The sequence below is a fragment of the Pempheris klunzingeri genome, chromosome 22 (assembly GCF_042242105.1).
Source record: "Pempheris klunzingeri isolate RE-2024b chromosome 22, fPemKlu1.hap1, whole genome shotgun sequence".
Taxonomy (NCBI): Eukaryota; Metazoa; Chordata; class Actinopteri; order Acropomatiformes; family Pempheridae; genus Pempheris; species Pempheris klunzingeri.
Window position 1 is genome coordinate 19,522,415 of NC_092033.1, and position 20,322 is coordinate 19,542,736.

Consider the following 20,322-nt stretch of genomic DNA (forward strand, 5'->3'; position numbering starts at 1 on the left):
ACCAAGATGGCCGACGCTATGGAGGAATATGAGAAAGAAGCTGGCTGCGTCCCTATTCTCCATCCCGAGGTATGCTCCCTGAACTTCACGCCGTCGAACAGACACGCGAACACACAGAAAACACTCCACCTCGGCCTGTGTGTGGGTGTCCGTGGGATTTCGGCCTGCTTCTTTAGAAACTCCGATGCCCCCTGCTAAAGCACCGGTGGGGGGTGGCAGGTAGCTAGCGGTGCTAACGGTGCTAAGCTAGCCCCCTCCTCCTGCTGCAGGGCCAGCCAGCGCTGGGCAGATGTTCGTCTTCATGTTAATGTAAAGCTAGCTGGAGCCTCCCGTGGCCGTGCAGCTAGTAAACACGTCCGCTAGCTGCCTGTTCGCGGCTGTGATGGAGGAAGTGTCGTTCATGCTTAATCCGTCCAGCCGCACGGCGCTAGCTTGTAGCTACACTGCTGCTGCTGCTGCTGCTGCTGCTGCTGCGAAGCTGAGAATTGGGGTCAAGTGTGGATGTTGTCTGTGAAGCTGTGCTGTCCGCTCGGTGCCCACAACAACATCATCAGCCTTTCTGTGTCGTAGTCTGACATTTTGTCGTGCCCCTCAGCTGGCTAACCCACAGCTGTCACCCTGTCTGGATCTCACTCTCTGTGTCAGACAAATATGTTGGTTTAAGTTAACAGCAACAGGATCGGTCTGAATCCTATTTGCCTAAGAATGACTCTGGGCTTTGGGAATAAATAAATGACACTGCAGCTGAAAATGGTTTATTTCACCAGTGTTGCTAAACCACAGGAGCTCCTCTGTAGCCGGCTAGCCTGAGCCCAGCCATCTCCATCATGTGTCCCTGACAGTGAACTCCATGTGTGTGCTCTGGACTTCACATGGTGCTTGTCAGCCCAAAGACTCCAGAGCATCCACTGGTGGCTTTGCATACTGAGCACGGCCTGCTTAGCAGCTGGCTTTATCTTGGCAGGTGATCTCAGCACCACTAAGAGGTAGAGCTAGTTTATCATAACCCGGCCAGTGTGCTGTTCAAACAGTGCAGGACTTTAGCTGGTCTCCAAGATGAAGGGAGATGAGTTGGTGAACATGGTGGAAATGGGCTGAAAAGGATTTAAGGATGTCTCATCTGGGTTGGGGGACTGTAAGACGCGTGCTTGCCATTTTGGCTGGTGATCCAAAGAAAGTGTATTCAGAGCACTGAATGAGGTTCCTGTGATTCTGCCAGTGTGAGATGTCAGTGGTAATGTTGCTCAAATGACCTCAAATAGATTTGCCTCCGCTGCAGTAATGGCTGCCAGTTCATATGTGATCCTGTGGCAGAAATAAGTAGACACACACCATGTGTTAAGGCTGTGTCTGTGTCATAAAGGTAGACAGTAGTTTGAAGGGTTATCCTCGGTCTCTGTATTCAGTAAATCTGCATGACTAAGTATTAAGCTGCATTTCTTTGGAGATCATGAGCACCTTTCTACCTTTGGATGCTGCAGGGAAACCTGATGCCACTTGACAACCGAAACAGCTGGGTTATACCCACATACACTGATCTGAATCGGTCGCCATGTGTCATCCTAACTGAGGCTGAGTGCAGGTGGGACTTTAAGTGAAGGCTTCAGTGAACCCATGTCTGTTCAGACTGATCATTTCATTTAATGTTGTTCTTGTTATTGCCATACAAATGCCATGTAACCTACAACCTGGCAAAGGGAGACCTGCGGTGGTGGTAACAGAACTGAAACGCTGGCATTACACCTTTTCCTTGATGAGTAAAATACAAATCTGAAATGCCTTTTCTGATCACTTCATACACGCTCACCCAGTCTTCTCATTTGCATTTTAACAGCATTGTTCACTTTATGGAAGATAAAATGCTTCCTCTCTGTGGCACTTCATCATTCAGGTGGAAAGTGACTCAATCAGCTAGCTAGTAATCCTTACTGAGTGTTTCCTTTTTGTCATTTGGGGGGAGGGTGCCTCCTAATTAATGAAAATGTAATTACCCCTGTTCTTTGCTCCCTTGACACAGTGGATTGTTAATGATTCCTTCCTTTGTTTGTCTGGACGTCGCTGCTTTGCTCGGCTGTCTGACAGACCTCAGACCAGAGTCCAGTGGTCCCGTCAGTCTGGATTCAGTGTTGGAGGCTGAGCCAGTGCTTCACATTGTGTACATATATGACAAAAGTTGAATTGTGCATCAGAGAAACAATAAATGGCATTATGTTGACTTCATAGGCTCGCTCTTTGCAAATGTCCCCGTCGTGAGACTAATGAATGAATATCTTACTTTTCTCCAGTCTTGCGAGAGGTGAACTGTGCTGTGAATGATGAGGTGCCACAGCCTCCAGCACCTTTAAGTTGTTACACAGGAGCTTTCACACCAGGACGTTTTGGCTGCACATCTGCTTGTCATAATTAAGGATTTCTGATGGTAGCTTCATCATAAATGTATTTTATTTTCCTTTCTGCCTGTACAGGCCCAGCTCAGAGTTCCTACTCTTTTCAGCAGGATGCTGTTTGAATCTGGGTCATCTGGCAGACTGTAGTGGGAGCAGAGTGAAGCTGAATGTATGAGGCACCTGAATTAGAGCATCAGAAGTTTAGTTGCACACTCAGAAAGGCCGTGCACCTTTTTTTTATTTGAACCAACTCAGCGTGTCAAACCTGTCTGGAGGAATGTAAGGGATAAATGTCCTCGGCTTCCAGTCTCACTTCAAAATGCAAATGAGTGTTCCTGCATGAAAGGCACATAAACACAGGGGACATGCTCAGCCACTTGACTTGGCCCTTCACTTGTTGTGCAAAGTGGAAGCCACACATTGAGTTTCCTTAGATCGTCCACGTTATTTCCCTCATAAAAGCAGTGCCTCCCTCTGCTTCCTCCTGATCCATGGATGCAAACTGTGCTCTGAATATTGAATTAGTCACTAGAAATGGCTCTAGTTTCAGATCAAATCTGATTGTGAGCCATGGCTACAACCCGCAAGAGGGAGAACAAATAACAGTGAGGTCTAGTCTGAGCAACGTAGGCGCTGAAGATGCAGTGAAAAGGAAATTATGTGTCTTATTTTTCGCTGTTCGATTTCCCAATTAAAATCTAAATGTTGATGTCAGCCTTACTGTACCTATGGTACCGCTACAACTACTACAACTACTTCTGTTGGTTCTCCTGTCACCCAGTTAACAAGCATTTTCCAAAGTGGTGCTGTCTTACATTTTTAGCTCAAGGCACGTGACACCCCCCAAAGAGTAGTAGCCATATGTCCCATTGACAGAAGCCAAGCCTGCTGCCTCAGTGGACAGATGAGGCTCCATCCTAAAATCAATGATTAGCATGAAATGAATATTATGTTTCAGTGACAATCAGCCTAAAGTCATCACTGCTGCCTCATCACAGTGACAGGAACATAATTAAGAAGTGAAAAAATGCACAGGCTGCTATTATCACTACAGTTCCAGATGCCTTCATCAGCTTTTTTTTAGCTGCTGTGACTGGTAAGGGTCAAAGGTCATCTCCACTGAAGGTTGAGCCATGGTTGGGATGGAGAAGGTGATGTAACATCATGAGGGTTTAGAGCCGGGCCCCGTTCCCCCGTCCCTCGACTTAATTGGCCTTCAGGATGAAGGTTTGATGAGGTTTCTGTTTCTCATTCAGTCCTGATCATAACTGACTCCCACTGCCCGTCTTTCCTCTGGCAGCTGATGAAGTCAGCATAGCACATGGGCTAGTTGAAACCGATCGGATGGATTTGGAAATGACCAAAACATGGCAGTGAAAAGTACAAACTCCTCGTGGCATCTTCAACGCTTTAGAAATACAGGAATAAGAATATGAGGTGGTCACCTTTCATATCCTCCTTTTAACTGTGTTAAATGAGTTCCCTCCTGCTGGTCTCACTGTTTTTCTTATTCCTCCCTCGTAGTATCATGGTAGTCTGACAGCAGTGTGATGCTGCTCCTCTCACTAGTGATGGTCTGTACTGCTTTGGATCTAGGAACTCAGATGCAGTAACTTTGAATAACTGGTTTTGATGGGCTTTGTTCCATTTATTTTACTGTGGCTTGTTGGTGCACATGAGGAGTTGTCCTGTAAAGCTAAAACCCTCTGGGGGGGTTCTGCGTCGCGCTCCAGCTGTGCCGTGGCTGCCGGAGCTGATTGTGCCACCGTGGTCAACGCTTTAAAACCCACCGGGAGCACCAAGCCGCTTCTGGGATGCTCCGCTCTGCTAAAGACACATGCCTGGTCTATTTCTGACACACACCACATCAAACAGCACAGAGCAGATGAGGCGGACAGGAAGTCAGTCAGACAAACTGCACAGAGAATCCTGTCAGTTTTCAAAATAAAAGCCTCCATGCAGACTTTCAATCATATATTCCACCACCACATCAATATTATTTACTAATCGGTGGCACCAGGCCAGACATTAACCGCTTTTAAACACTGTGTTCGACTGGGGGTTTGTCTCGAATGTGGAAAAAACACTTTCACTTTGACTTTAGCTGCTGTCTATTTCCTACAGTACAACAAAGGAGCAGATACACACAAGAAAGAGGTCAACTAATCAGCCAGACAAAACACTCACTCCCACCGAAACGTGGGAAAATGGGACCAAGTGAAGTTTATCTATGAGTAGTGTTTTGTGTGTGTCGTGCTGGTGGAGATGCACCAAGAAACAAAGGCAGGGAGGAAGAAGACTGCCTCTAGTAAACAACAATGGAGGCTTCAAACCCGTAAGAACAATCAGCTTTGCAAATGTTTTTATGAGGAAAGAAATGCACTCCTGTTTGTTCAGACCTCGAGGAGACGCACCGTGTGTTTTCATGAGAAATACTGAATGTAAACATAACCTGTGTGTGTGTGTGTGTAGAAGACAGGGCTCCTTTGAGTCTGCTACTGTTGCCTTCAGCAGCTATAATGACAGCTGGCGCTGTCAGGTTTACTCTGCTGTAGCTAATTTCCATTAGGTGTGTGAGTTAGCAGAAAATAGAACCTTGGCTGTAGTCTGGTAAAATTGCTTTGCATGCTGCTGTCTGTGTATTCACATGTGACCAAAGATGGTTTTACGGAGGAAGAGTCATCACTCTGTATAAACAAAAAGGATGGCACTGTCTTTTTACTTTTTATGAGAGACCAACGTTGCAGCGAGAGTGTTTTTCTTTATTCACATGAATGATGTTTATCTAGATTATATGATATATCCTATCTAAATGAATACCGATACTGGTACTGATACATCCTTGTTAACAAAGACAAAAATGACATTATGCTCTATAGTACGGGTCTTTCCTTTTCAGCTCTGGCATTTTTACACACTCAGAGCAGTTTCATAACAGAAAAATGGAAACGTACCTTTTGGTTTGATTAAGTTGTCTGTTCACCTATTTACCACAGCTTGAAGTTGTGGTTCCTGTAACGATGCTACCAGCAGTGTCTGCCAGGGTCATGTGCAGCGCAGACATGAAGAACCTTTTCCTGCAGGATTCTATGATGTATAATGTTAGATGGACAATCACCAGCATTATTAGATTGTGGTGCTAGCATGCTGCATGCTTACTGGTTCAATGACTGATGAGATTTACAATGTGAGCACAGAAAGTTCATACCTAATGATGAGGCGTTTTTGGATACTGTCTCATATCAAACAATTTGTTCGGAGCCATGAAAGAATGAAGGTTTGCTGCCGAGCCCTAAATTCTGCACACTGCACCCCACAGTGTCTTAGAGCAAGGCTCTGTCCTTCTTCTGGAGGTCTGTCCTCCTTCTGGAGGTCTGTCCTCCTTCTGGAGGTCTGTCCTCCTTCTGAAGGTCTGTCCTCCTTCTGAAGGTCTGTCCTCCTTCTGAAGGTCTGTCCTTCTTCTGGAGGTCTGTCCTTCTTCTGGAGGTCTGTCCTTCTTCTGGAGGTCTGTCCTCCTTCTGAAGGTCTGTCCTCCTTCTGAAGGTCTGTCCTTCTGATGCTTTCCGTGTTGTTTTGCCCTCTGAGTAAGTCGTGCTAACTGTAACATTGCTAGCCTTGCAAGTGTTTGAGTGCTCTTGTTTCTGTGTCGTTTCCAGATGTGTCAGGCTTTTCTACGTTAACAGTGTGTAATAGTTATTGCAGTGCAGTTCAGCAATGATGCTACTGCACCGTGATGACAAGTCAGAAAACCTGCTGTGGAAAAAAGCCCCCACGCACCCACACAGGGGGTTATACTCTATATCTCCCCCATTAACATCTCTGGATGCATTTAGGGCTGCAACTAATGATTTATTTCATTAGCGATTCACCTGCTGAGCATTTTTCAACATTTTGATTATGAAATATTTCTAATAATAACATAATAGTGAATGTCTCCAAGGTCAGTTATGTGTTCAATTTGTGGATTTTCTGGTCATCTATGACAAAGAAAAGCTTTGCCACCTTTGAGAAGCTGGAATCAACACTTTGACTTTCAGCTGATCGGTTGATCTTCAGCTGTTGCAGCTGTAGGTGTATTAAACCTTTGCAGGAAACGCTGCCTGTCAGCTGGTAGCTCTTCTTCATGGCTTTACTGGACTTTGTCATGTAAACAAAGTTGAAGTTTTATTTCCGGACCATATATCGGTACTGTGGAGAGAATTACACAATAAAATAGTTGATACATGTTACCCACCTCTGTACTCTATGATGAATTAACTGTATACTACAGCCCTGCTGATCTAATAAAGCAGCACGACCTACTAATGTGTGGTTATCTCTGTGTTTCTGTCATCCTCCCCCTTTCCTCCCAGGAAATCAAACCCCAGAGTCACTACAACCACGGCTACAGTGAGAATGTCAGTCGTAAAAACCACGTGGATGACTACAGCACCTGGGACATTGTCAAAGCCACACAGTGAGTGGTGTGTGTGTGTGTGTGTTTGCCTCTCGAGAACGTCAGCCTAAGCTTTAGGGCCCGGGTGACTTTGTTTACTACTGACTGACTGACATTATGGGAGCCTTTGTCATTGCTGCAGCGCAGCGTTTATGTGTTTTTGTGTAATCAAGATGCCACAAAATGTGGAACAATGTTTTCACCTGTGATTTTCTGACTCGGCACATGCCAAAGGAGTAACTCATAAGCTCAGAAAATGATGCGAGAATGTACGGGGAAGAGGACAACAGAAGCTTTATGTGGGATATTGTTTCGGTTGACAACAGATTTCTGTTGTGTTGGGTTGAAGTTAGGATTATCTAGTTTGGGTCTGAGTATCTCTATCTGTTTAAGTTGTCAGTGTGTGTGTGAGCATGCTGTCAGTGTGTCTAATTGTGTGACCACATGTGCAGAGACTTTAATCCCTCTCCGCCCCTCTTCCTCAGGTATGGCATCTTCGAGCGCTGTAGGGAGCTGGTGGAGGCGGGCTTCGATGTTCGGCAGCCAGACAAAGAAAATGTAACACTCCTCCACTGGGCCGCCATCAACAACAGGATAGACTTGGTCAAGTGAGCCCAGTCGTGCTTTGTATGAAAGTGGTGGTGGCAGCAGAGAGGTTTGGGGCTTTGCTGCTTGTGGTTGGATGGTTGTGAGTGTGAGTCCCTGGACTGTCCAGTTCCCTGTTGTGAGTCGACACATGAAGCAGAAGATCAGTGGAAAAGCCAGCTTACCATAAATACAACCTCTGAATAGATCAAAATAAGTGTGGCTGATGCTTTTCTCCATATTTTTGCCAGCTTTTCTTTCTCCTGTACCTGGTTTCTGTCTTGTTCACTGAGCTCTTTAACAGCCTTTCCGACTTTTCCTCCAAATGCTGTAAAGAGGCAATTTAAGCAATGGACTGGCTGATGCTGCAGGATGCAGTGATGCGTGGGAGACAACATAAATGTTGTCCTCCTCTGTAAATACTGCTGGCTGGCAGTGCCTGACCCTCTGTGCCACCTCCTGTGCTTCTCTCTAATTACTGCTTAAAGTTGGTAAAGCTGCAGGCTTTCAGGAATGTGTCTTCAGCTCTGCAGCCAAACGCAGTCCTGCCCTTCATGAAGACAGCAGCACAGTGTTAATGACTGAAGTGAAACCACCAGCAGACGTTTGAGTATTAATATGATGCACAGATGGACGGCACAGTACACATCATTCTCATGCTCACCGAAGCAGTCTGTGTCCCTCTGTGTTGTGTGTGGAAACACTCATTTCTTCACGTTCTTACCATGAACCAGTAGAACCGTCCGTCTGTGTGAAATGGCATTTTATTTGTTCCCACGTCATTTCCGTACAGTGGGGTTTGATTGCAGCACAAGGCTTGTGGATATTCAGTATTAATTGTCAGCAGGTAAAGTTACAGTGTTGTCAGTTGGCTGTGAATATATTTCACTGGCTGGGGAATCAGACTCCCACATGTGGTGTGAAATAAAGGAGAGAACAGCCAACAATCTCTCCATTGTCCTTTTTTTTTTTACCAGTTATAGAGCGCATGCCTTGTGTCCATGTGTGCAGGTACTACATATCAAAGGGAGCCATAGTGGACCAGCTAGGAGGAGACCTCAACTCCACACCTCTGCACTGGGCCACCAGGTAACACACACTCACCACAGATACCACATCTGCCATGTGGTGGACACATTTAATCTAGTCTAAATGTGTTTAGATATTTAATATGATCCTTCGACTGTGTTACTAATGCACAGCTGTGACAGAGAGCCTGAGAGACACGCCTGTTCGCTTCTGTCCTCGGGTGTCCTGTAAAGTTTAGAGTTCTTATTGTATTGTACTTTCAGAGATGAGATTGCCAAGCATGGCGAGGTCACTTGTTCCTGAGGACATCAGGCCAGTGTCCTCAGTGTCTAACTCCTACAGTCCCACATTCATGTCCCACTGCTTCATTAATATTAGAGAGAAGAGAAAACCACAATGTTGCCGACGAGCTGTGAGTCTTGTGCACAGCTCCCTCCCCTCTTTTATCAGTTTTATCACAGAAAACCACCTTTTTCACCAGAATACTGATCGTCAGTTTATAGGATAAGCTGATAAGTGATACTTCACATGTTTGTTATGGTCACCACGTCCCATGAAAAGACCAAAACTCCCAGTGAAGTGATGGGACTAAGTGCAGTGTTTCCTGTGGAGCTGGAGCCTGATGGATCTCATACCTCCACTGTTCTCCAGAATGGTAAAACCACATCAGTGAGCCACACTGTGGCCCTGGGAGACGTGTTCCCTCATGACCAAGGACCCTGTAGTTTAGTCACAGTCGATCCCACATACATGCATTTCATTTGTTGATTTCTCTGCTCATTACTGTGCACAGATGTACTGTCTGTACTCAGGTCCCCACAGCCCCTCTGGTGCCGGCACACACACACACACACACACACACACACACACACACACACACACACACACACACACACACACACACACACACACACACACACATAATAACTACATAAGTAAATAAATGGATAAGCTCTGCTACCACTCTGTCCTAAGGGAAACAGTGAGACGGTCTATCTCACCTTGATCGTATGGAGGTGTTTTATTTCCTCCTTCGTCTTTGTAATAATCATCCAGTCATCACGCTGTAACTAGTGAGAACTGGCACAGGTCACATGAGACGCCCCCTCACCACTTCCCCCAAGAAGACGGGGGGCATGAAGCGCTCTCAACCTGAATTATTGATAGGTCTAACAACAGGCATCTGCAACATCACCTGTACACAGACACTCCTGTGTCACCCCCCCCCCACCTCCAACCGGCCAGTGACCTTTAAAAGCCCCCAGCCATCCCTGTATGTATGAGCTCAGCCATTAGGACGCATGCTGGGTGGTTCAGGCTCAGTCTGCTTGGACTTAAACACAACAAAGACCTGTCGCGTGTTTGAGCATCAACGGTAGTGCACAGGTCTCACTGGGGCTGTGACATCAATCACTGTCACTAGTTCACATCTGTGTTGTCCTGTGGGGGAACTGCAGACTGGGTTAGTAACAAGAATACTCCTTAAAAAGCATGTAACAAAGGGCCTGCTGCAGGAGACACAGAGACAGACATCAAATGATGAGAGCAGACAGGAAAGCCGTCCTCATCAGGTCATGTGCAGATACAGATGTTCAGTAGCACCAGCCACTCCGCTCTGAGTGGGTGTTCACCCCAAGACTGTAAAAGACTGCAGCTGTCTGTTCCTGCATGTCCCTGCTGCTTTTCTCCAAACTGCAAACAACATAAAAGCTCAGAAGAAACTTATTCCTGCTCACTTTGAGGAAGAACATATTGGAATAAGACATTTGGTTTTGTGTTTGTCTTCTCCCAGACAAGGCCATCTATCCATGGTGGTGCAGCTCATGAAATATGGTGCAGACCCGTCTTTGATCGATGGCGAGGGCTGCAGCTGCGTTCACTTGGCCGCCCAGTTCGGCCACACCTCCATCGTGGCCTACCTTATCGCCAAAGGACAGGTAGGAAACAGCGACACTGCAAGCTCTATGTCAGAAAGAGAACATAATCTTATAATGAACAAAGTGGTTCTATTTTAACAGCAGCACACGTGCTTGTCTGGCCGGAGATCTTTGGTATGATCTCTATGCTCCACCAGGATGGTTTCTTCTGTTTGTGTCTGTGTACATACATGTGAATTTTGAAAGCATGTGGTACCCGTGCTCTCCACCAGGGGGAGCCCTGCTGCTTCTCTTCTCCACCTGTCACCTCTCCGTCAGTTCCCTCAGTGTGACTGTTGCTTCTCTCCTATCAGGATGTAGACATGATGGATCAGAACGGCATGACTCCTCTGATGTGGGCGGCTTACAGGACACACAGGTGTGTACCTTCAGACTGCTGCTTTATGATGTGTTGCTTCATTGATAAGAAATCTAATTGGTTTAACAAAATGTTGAATAAATTTCACCCTCAAATTAAGAAACTGCTGCCTGAAAACAGTCTCAGTGTGTCTCAGACACTTGGAGTGCGCTGAGGTGCACTGAAACCCACAGACAAGCTGGAGCATGTTTCTGCTGACTGCAGCCACACACACACACACACACCCACCCTCCACATGTGTAAATGAGCCGTCATTCATCAGACAGACTGCAAACACAGGGAAACAAGTCCCAGCGTTGCCTCTCAGCCTCATCTCAATATTCCCCATAAGCAAAGGGATCACTTCTGTTCATCATTTAATAATTTAACTCACTGTTCCTTGGCGGGGAATTACATCATTGGCAGCACAAAAATAGTTATAAAGTTATGCAGGTAACAAAATAAATCAGATGCACAAAAACAGTGATGAATAGTTTTCTAGTTCAAATGTGTTTCTGTTTCAGGCAAAAACGTTTCAGCTTCTATTTGACCGTTGGTCAATTTGAACAAGATGTTTCAAATACAGGCGTTCTGATGTAGATTAGACCAAAAGATTCTGATAAATAATAGGGAGGTCAGATAATTGATAATGAAAATATAGTTACAGCTCTTATTGCTGCTGAAGTCTTGTTTCTGTCGATCACCTTCTGGCTGTTTGTCAGGTGGGTCTCTAATGAGTCTGACTCTTTCCCTCTGTGTCACAGTGTTGATCCCACTCGGCTGCTGCTGACCTTTAATGTGTCTGTCAACCTGGGCGACAAATATCACAAGAACACAGCGCTGCACTGGGCCGTGCTGGCCGGGAACACCACTGTCATCAGCCTGCTGCTGGACGCCAACGCTAATGTGGATTCACAGAACATCAAGGTAGGGACTGTGAGCCCTTGTATTATTTTTGGTGTGATGGTAGTAAAAGAGACGGTGGAAGACGTGCACAGACTGATTCTGTGTTGGTTTCTAGGGTGAAACACCGCTGGATCTTGCCAAGCAAAGGAAGAATGTTTGGATGATCAGTCACTTACAGGAAGCACGGCAGGCCAAAGGCTACGATAGCCCCTCCTACCTGAAGAGACTGAAGATGGACAAGGTACACACACACACACACACACACACACACACACACACACACACACACACACACAGTGTGAGTTATGGGCCTCTACTCTAATGTGAACCAGTAGACAGATCTTATTGTGAATCCTTGTAGCAGGATCACATGTGACCGTCTAACTGAAGCTGTAGAGACACACACACACACACACACACACACACACACACACACCTTATGGCCCCTGTTCGACCGTCCACCTCTGCCTCTGGCTCGGCTCAGACCAGCCTGGCCAGGCTGGAGTCTAAAGCCGCTCAGACAGGCTGACAGGAAGGAGAGGACTCTTAAATGGTGGGTCATGTTAAACAGTACATCTGCTGAAACAGACCGTCCAGGCTGACCACAGAGCTGCTATAACCTCCTCTACTCCAGCTTTGAGCTTGACTGAACATAAAGGTCCATGCTTTCTCTGTTTTTTAGATATCAAGGAAAGGTTATGTTGATTTAGTTTAAACACCAGCTCACAGTTACCCTCGTTGCTTCTCTGTTTTAACTCTGCTTAAATGTGTTGCTTCTCTTTCCACTGGTCTGCTGGGATTTTATTAGCTGATGAAGGTAAATCCAGCAACTAGACAGTACCAATACTAGCATACCAATGGACCATAGGCATTATGTGCCAGTGTGTTCCTCCATAAGCCCAATAGATTGTAGACTCAGCCCACATCCCTGGTGTCAGGCCCACTGCTTTAGTGAGTAGAGTGTCTTCAGGCTGTTGCAGGTTTGTGAAGGCTTCTCCTGGATTGCTGCTCATCCTCCTCTTTATACCTCCACATCTCCACATCCTAGAGAGCCAAAGACCTCATGCTTGATTTGTATGAACAAAAAATGTCATTTCATGTAGCCAGAGTGGGGGGCTCTTGTATTTCGTGTCTTCTCTGGCCTCGTAAATGTTTCACCTTCCTGTTTTTTTTTCTCCAACTCCCCTGATTTGCCGGGTGCCTCCTTCCTCTCGGTCTCCTGCAGGAGTTCAGGCAGAAGGTGATGCTGGGAACACCCTTCCTGGTCATCTGGCTGGTTGGTTTCATCGCTGACCTGGACATCGACTCCTGGCTGATCAAGGGCCTCATGTACGCCGGCGTCTGGGTCTCCGTGCAGTTCCTCTCCAAGTACGTCTCAGTCACATAAATAAGAGCAACACGGCTCCACTGCCGGTCTCTCATTTGTTCTGAGCCCAAACGCTGACTGACAGCCTCTCTGAGCTTCATGCTGTTAGCTCACTAAACGACGTCTGTGGCGCTAATGATTGGACGGGCTGATTACAGTCCTGTGACACCACATTTCTTTCTTTCTCGTCAAACCATTTAATTTATTCATTGCTGTCGGGCAGTTATGACAATTTCAACAAATATAACAAAGAAAAAGTAAGTCACAAAGCTGCCTTCAAAGTGACAGTATTCTCTGCTCCACCATCAAAAACTGGAATGAACCTCTCCCCTCTCCTCCCCTCCAGGGCTTTCTTCGACCACTCCATGCACAGCGCTCTCCCTCTGGGAATCTACCTGGCCACTAAGTTCTGGATGTACACCACCTGGTTCTACTGGTTCTGGAATGATATCCTTTTCTGTCGTAGGCTGCGTCCAGGTGGACTCATCCTTTGTCCAATGCCCCATTGTCCTACTGATTGTAAGATGAGACCATTGATGGCACTCTATGGGAAACACGACGCTACAGTCAGCAGCTGATTAGTGTAGCTTAACTAGCCTGGCTCCTTCCTTTCACCTCTAAAGCTCACTAATTAACACGCCGTGTCCTTTTTTTTTTTAACTCGGGATAAAAAGCAAAGTTTGAAAAGACAGGGTTGGGTTTCTACTCTGGACTGTTTCTTACCTTTGTCTGACAACCAGCAGACTCTGCAGTACGTCACTGCTCCTGGCAAAATAAGCATGCTTTTAAAAAGTTCCTTTAAAAATGAAAAGTGTTAGAATGAGACATGAGCAGTGTTATTCTGAGATGATTTCAGTCAGAAAACTGGACACTGATTGACCAGCATCACCTCCCATGAGGTTCTGCTCTGACTCGACCTTTTGTTCTTACAGAACGTGGTAGTTCAGTCAGAAGAATAGTTGCAGTTTGCAGAGAAAAGTTGAAACAGTAAGTTACTGTGTTTCTAATTGCCAAGTTGGCAAATGCTACATTTCAGTCAGTGTCACGGATGAATTATGAATGATGGATTTATTTCCAGAAGGACCTGCAGTGTGAAGTGAAGGATTCAGTGTTTTGCTGGAGGACATGTCTCCTACAATCACTGCGGCTGTTTCTCAGATCAACTTCTAACCTTTTCTAATTAGATTTTTAATAACAGTCTGTAAAGCCCAAACTGTTGACGTACATTGGCATTAAAAGCAGCATTAAGCCACCGCTCCTCTAGCTGTAGCTCTTTCCAACCACTCACAGTGATAGACGGGTTCCTCTGTCCACCTGTTTTAGTCTAATTTACCCACAATGCACTGTGTGCGCAGCATGCCAGAGCCCTGAGACCTGGCACACACTGTGCACTGGAAGGAAGACAACAATTCAAAGGCTTTGCAGTGTGTCATGCTCTTGTTGAAATGGGTCATTTGTTCTTGGTTCTTCTTCAGCAATTGCACAAGTCAGCAGGGTATCAGAAAAGTACTGAGAAGTTCTGGTGCTGGCAGGGTCACGGGCCGTGTCAGTGGATTAAAGGAGAAAGGTTAATGTAACTAGCAGAGGGAGTGGGTGGAAATGATGTTAACCAAACAGGAATGAAGCGCCACTTGCCCCAGGCTCTCACTGTAATGGATATTTAAGTAACAATGTAGAATAAATGGCGTTTCTAAATCAGCATGCTGCTTAATTTTCAGTGTCGATTACTATGTTAGATTTGGAACACTGAGTTCAGTGTGTAACAGCTGCTGGGAGAAACCCAGTGAAGCGTCTCCAAAGAGCTCCTGTTAGCCTCAGCGCGGCTGCTCTCATGTTTTTGTCCATGGAAGAATCGCCCTTCTGTTCACAGGCTGCTAATTGCAGGAGGTGCGAGGGGAGGTCTTGTTTGTGGAAGACATTTAATTTTATGCCTCATTGCTTCACTAATGGGGGGGGGGGAGTAAGATGCGTTTGTCCTGAGCATTTTTAAAGCAGAGGTCTGTCCTTATTTTATCTTCTTAGCGTTTCTGTGGATGTTTGGTGTGTCTGCTCACCAAGCCAGGCTGAGCCTCGGGGAGCAAAGCTTGGGTGACAGTACATCCTGTGCCCTGGTGAAAGTTTGTTCACACACACTGAAAGATGCACCAAGCTCCTTCCTGTGTGAAGACATTTGTCTGTGAAAAGGAGTTCTTCCAGGCTTCTCTTTGCCCTCCAGCTCTCAGGGTCGTCATAGAGCCTGTCTATGGGCCTCTCTGCAGTAATGTTGTCTTTCACCTGCTGTTTGATGCTCCTGACAGCACGGGGGGGGGGGGGGGGGGGCGGCGGCTGTTAGTGCAGTTAGTTGGAAACTGACGTTATGGACAGCTGGTTCTTGTCCAGGTGTCTCTTCCAAACAAATTAGAACTTGCTCTAATCGCATTTACTCATGCAAATCAGGTGATTTGCTAACCAGGAGTGCTGTGGGGCTGGATGATCTGGTGCTTGTTTTAACTCGAAGTTCATTTCAGAGCTCACATGTGAGCGAAGCTGTTCACGCTGGCCGCCGTGGTTGGGGTTAAAAAGAAACTGTATGAAATGGTCACACCTTAATGAAGCACACTGGTGCCTGTACTGAGTTTGTGATGTCAGGGGAGGGGTCGGTCCACTCTCTCAGCCTGAGTACATACCCTGCAGACTGAGGCCCAGCATGGACCGCTGCCTGACTTCCACTTTTTTTGTACGAGGCTGCAGTTTAAGTGAACATTTGCTGAACTTGGATTTGAAGATAAGAATATAAACCTTTCTTTGTGTCATGGACTAAAAGATTCCAGCATGTGGTGGGAAGTGTCCAGGCCTAATTCTGTGGTCCACTTTTCCTCTTTTGGGTGACCTTCCCATGGCGCTGCTTGTTGTGTTGAGGGAGAAACTGGAGATGACTGTTTAGATTTAGTCATTTCTCATCACATTTCAGCAGTGTAGCTTTGCAAACCTTTGTTCTGCCCTCCAGGTTAAAGCTTTTTATCCAGCAGCTCTGACCCACTTTCTGCCACTGAGCTCAGCCTCCTCCTCGGGCCTGTGCCTCAGATCAGATCAGATGACAAGGGTGGAGCTGTATGACGGTCTTTGTCTTTCCCAGACTCGCGTCACATTTTCCTCAACGGATCTGTTCATGAACACATTTCCAGAGGTGAGCGTGTGAAAAGCAGAGGGATGATTATACTGATGCAGCGGTGCCTTCACTAGTACGCTGATAAACCTGTGCTGTCAGCTGTTGGGGAACCCTCGTCAAATGCGTCTCATCACGCTGCCTTTTGGAAGATTAGTGGGTGCTAATGGGAGGTGATGACTGTCTCTCCCTGAGGAGCCATTGAAACCCATTTGTGTTGCATTGATCACTGGTCACTCAGTGTGGAGGGCAAGGAGCTGCCTGTTTTACTCATCAGGCCATTTCAGGGGGGGGTAACATCAACACACACTCCTTAATAAGATACTAATGAAGATCAAGGGCTTCATGTGTCGTCAGGGGCTTGTTTCTGTCACCGCTAGGAAAGAGCCAATCATATCTGGGGAGGGGCACCACGATCCCATCGGCTCCTCTTCACCAACAAGCTGCTGTTGGGACATGTTCTCTGTGTGATGATGGTGCGTCCCTCAGAGCTCCAGGGCTTGTTGATGCTTGTTGATGTTTGGTGGAACCTATATGGAAACTCATCCTTGCAGTTATTGCCAGCAGTTTGCTCAGAGGAAGATCCATAATGAAGTGAATAGTCCCTGATTGGCCAGTGAATGCAGCAGAGCTCATCTAGGTTTAGATGTCCAGCTGAGACCAGCCAACTCTGAGCTACACTAGCAGCAGGGCCTGAGGGTTGTTGCTCAGTCCACCACTTGGTTCCCACATGATGAATCCTTCTGACACTGAGGACCCTCTGACTTTTCCTCCAGCGCCACCATGAGGTTGACAGTTAATGGTAAATGGTCTGTATTTGTAGAGCTTCTTTCTAGTTATTTCAACCACTCAAAGCGCTTTACATGACATCCTCATTCACCCATTCACACATCATTCATACAGGAGGAATGTAATTTGGAGGAGACTATTCTTTCACACTCATTCACACACTGAAGCTGCTTCAGGAGCAAGTTGGGGTTCAGTGTCTTGCCCAAGGACACTTCGACATGTTAACCCATAGGAGCTGGGGATCGAACCCCCGACCTTCTGACTGAGGGACGGCCCACTCTACCACTGAGCCACAGCCGCCCCAGTTGTGCTTTTGAGTGAAATATATGGCGCTTTTCCACTAGTACCTACTCGGCCGGGGTTCCAAGCGAGCTGAGTTGAGACGAAAATGTGACGTCAATATACTGCAGGCCACTGATTGGCCAGGGAGTGATGTCACTGGATGAGTCATGAGAGCGACTCGTTCACAAGAATCAAACCCGCCGTTTTTAAAACGCTGGAAACAGACCGAGCGTTTTTATTATTTCTGTGAACGAGGTAAACAGATACAAGCAAACCAAACGCTCCACGTCCTTAGTTGTGTTTGTGCCGTATACAAATTACACCACTGGAGTTTCGAGCCGCCTTGCTATGACGACCCCACCCACTTTGAGGTGGTACGCTACTGTAATGGAAAACCAACCGAGTCGAGGTGAGTAGAGCTAAAACTGTGTAATGGAAAAGCGCCAATAGATGACTGTTGGATGGATGTTGTCCTCAGGATGAATTGTGATGACTTTGTCATCATCAGCACCATCATTAGGTCAAAATCAGAATTGGCCTTTAGACTTTATACTTAACCTGTCCAGTCCATCAGCCTCCGCTGCACTTTGTGTTTCGTGCTAATTAGTGAATGTCATGTTGCCAGTGCACTAAACCACACTGCTGTGCCTCAGTGGAGCCTCACAGAGCTGCTAGCTTGGCTGCAGTGCTGAATGCACGCTGTAGACAAGTGGTTTGTCACACTGTGGCCACCTGTGAGACTCAGCTGGCCTCCACCTGTATTTCTGGCAGGAGCTTGTTCTAGTAGCAGTGCAGGCCTGAATGTGATCCAGACACATTTATGGAACACGTCTTCCACTTTGCAGGCTGCCAGCTTCACCTTCTCATCTCTACATGAAAGAGTGGGAATCGTCCTGGTCTTCATCTTCATCCACGGTCACCATTGTCTCATAGTTTGCTTTTCATAACTGTGTTCAAGTTTAAGTGCTTCAGTCACACATTGGGCACTCCGCTGACCCCCCCTGTCTGACGGAGTCAGTCACCGTGTGCAGCAGGCCTGTCCACTGCTGGATGAAATGATTTGGGGGAGTAGTGAGTCAGAGTGGGACTCCGATGGTCTTCGTAGTAAACACACAGTATGATGGACTGAGTGCTGAGGTAGTTCTCTGTGTAAACCCCCCCCCCCTGTGTGCTGACACAGTCCAGGTGGCATGAATTGAAGGTTCCTTATTGACGCTGTGGTGAAAATGAACAGGATCTGATTGTGGTAAAATCCCAGCAGTCGCAGACTGTCGGAGAAAGCTGTCTGTCAACCACCCTCCTTAACTTCTCTGCACATCTGCCCTTTGCCACTGTCCACGTGCCCTTCCTGTTGAACACTGTGGCTCTGTTCTACAACTTTGGCAAATCCTGGAAGTCTGACCCGGGAATCATCAAAGCTTCAGAGGAGCAGAAGAAAAAGGTAACGTCACAGGAAAGAAACGGGCAGCAAGGAAATTCCAGCTGACAGCAGAAAGCTGGAGGGATGGTGGCCCCCTTCCGCTGCCCACGGCCCCCCCCATCCTCTCTGCCCCTCATTATCACACTCCTGCTCTTCATCGGTCACAGGGCCTCTGTTGTCCTCCAGCTTTAACAATGCAGGTTAAATTTAGCTCTTTACTGGTCTGCCATGTTGGATGTGAGGCTTCAGAGCCGTCCTGTCCCTGACCCCCCGACAGACATTAGGACTTCTGCATCCTTAGTTTATTTGCACAGGGATAAGCTGTAAAAGCACAGAGAAGGACATGAAAGCTGTAAACAAACCCCCCCCCCTCCTAGAAAAGCCCAGCCTGTATGCTGTCAGTAGGTGTTTTGTTGCGGTGCCAAACAGGCCTGAGTGAGCTACGTGCATTATTTCCTGCCTTTTCCAACCCTGCTGCTGTTTCTTGTCTCCCTCCAGACCATCGTGGAGCTGGCAGAGACAGGCAGCCTGGACCTGAGCATATTCTGCAGCACCTGCTTGGTGAAGCCTCAGAGCCCTCAGAAGGAATCAGTGATTCTCCCACAGTAACGCCTAGACAGCCTTTTACAGCCTGTGTCCTTGTTTCCTTCCAGATACGGAAGCCCATCAGGTCCAAACACTGCGCCGTGTGCAACCGCTGCATCGCCAAGTTCGACCACCACTGTCCCTGGGTGGGGAACTGTGTCGGTACGTCCACATTGCACCGCTGGCCGCTCCCGATTCTCAGCCCCTCCCTGAGCACTCACACACTGTGGTGTTTAGGGTGGGGCCCCTTCACACTCACGGCCTCATCACCTGTGCTGCTGTGAGCTCCTGAACTCAGAGTTTGTCGGGTGACCAGTCGGTCCTGTCCGCCACAGTAGCTGCAGGACGGCGTCCTGTCCCCCCCGAGGATGAACTGCCTGCTGTCCACCACTGCTTTCTGTGGCTTTGTGACACCTGCAGCACTGCTGACGGTTCCGCTTTACTTTGTGTTTAGTGTAACTCAGTGTGTAGGGTGAGGACTGTGGGACATGACAGGCTTGTTTGTCCTCTACAGGAAGTGGGAATCACCGCTACTTCATGGGTTATCTGTTCTTCCTGCTCTGTATGATCTGCTGGATGATGTACGGCTGCATCTCCTGTGAGTAGATAAAGTTCTTTAACCCCCCCCCCCCATTCAAACGTCATCAGTTCTGTTCCTCTGCTAACTCCTCCTCCTCCTCCTCTGTGCGTCCTCAGACTGGAGGATCCACTGTGCCACCAGCTACGCTAAGGACGGTTTCTGGCTGTACCTGACCCAGATCGCCTCCTGCTCCCCCTGGATGTTCTGGATGTTCCTCAACAGCGTCTTCCACTTCATGTGGGTGGCCGTGCTCATCATGTGTCAGCTCTACCAGGTGTGGCCTCACTCCATCCCCCACGTTTAAAGACACTTTACAACAGTAGTTTGAACCATGTGACTCACCTCTTGGCTTTACCGTCTCGTAGATCGCCGCTCTGGGAATCACCACCAACGAGAGGATGAACGCTCGGAGATACAAGCACTTTAAAGTCACAGCCACGTCCATCGAAAGCCCCTTCAAGTAAATCTTTTGCTCTCATTCATTCACCACGTTCTCACTTCCCTCTAGTGCCGTAGAACCATGCTGGTAGTTCTGGTTT

At 47.2% G+C, this 20,322-nt stretch overlaps 1 protein-coding gene across 1 annotated transcript in view; it reads left to right on the forward strand.

The window, feature by feature from the left end:
- zdhhc17 (zinc finger DHHC-type palmitoyltransferase 17) overlaps window positions 1–20,322 on the forward strand; it is a 23,325-nt gene continuing 3,003 nt past the window's right edge. The window contains exons 1-16 of the mRNA XM_070853558.1: window positions 1–69; window positions 6,740–6,843; window positions 7,308–7,430; window positions 8,419–8,496; window positions 10,229–10,373; window positions 10,667–10,731; window positions 11,475–11,637; window positions 11,732–11,857; window positions 12,842–12,984; window positions 13,329–13,429; window positions 18,515–18,639; window positions 19,117–19,179; window positions 19,272–19,365; window positions 19,718–19,801; window positions 19,900–20,057; window positions 20,149–20,243. Of these exons, the coding sequence (XP_070709659.1) occupies window positions 7–69; window positions 6,740–6,843; window positions 7,308–7,430; window positions 8,419–8,496; window positions 10,229–10,373; window positions 10,667–10,731; window positions 11,475–11,637; window positions 11,732–11,857; window positions 12,842–12,984; window positions 13,329–13,429; window positions 18,515–18,639; window positions 19,117–19,179; window positions 19,272–19,365; window positions 19,718–19,801; window positions 19,900–20,057; window positions 20,149–20,243 (1,730 nt within the window). The 5' untranslated portion in view covers window positions 1–6. The remainder of the gene's footprint in view (window positions 70–6,739; window positions 6,844–7,307; window positions 7,431–8,418; window positions 8,497–10,228; window positions 10,374–10,666; window positions 10,732–11,474; window positions 11,638–11,731; window positions 11,858–12,841; window positions 12,985–13,328; window positions 13,430–18,514; window positions 18,640–19,116; window positions 19,180–19,271; window positions 19,366–19,717; window positions 19,802–19,899; window positions 20,058–20,148; window positions 20,244–20,322) is intronic.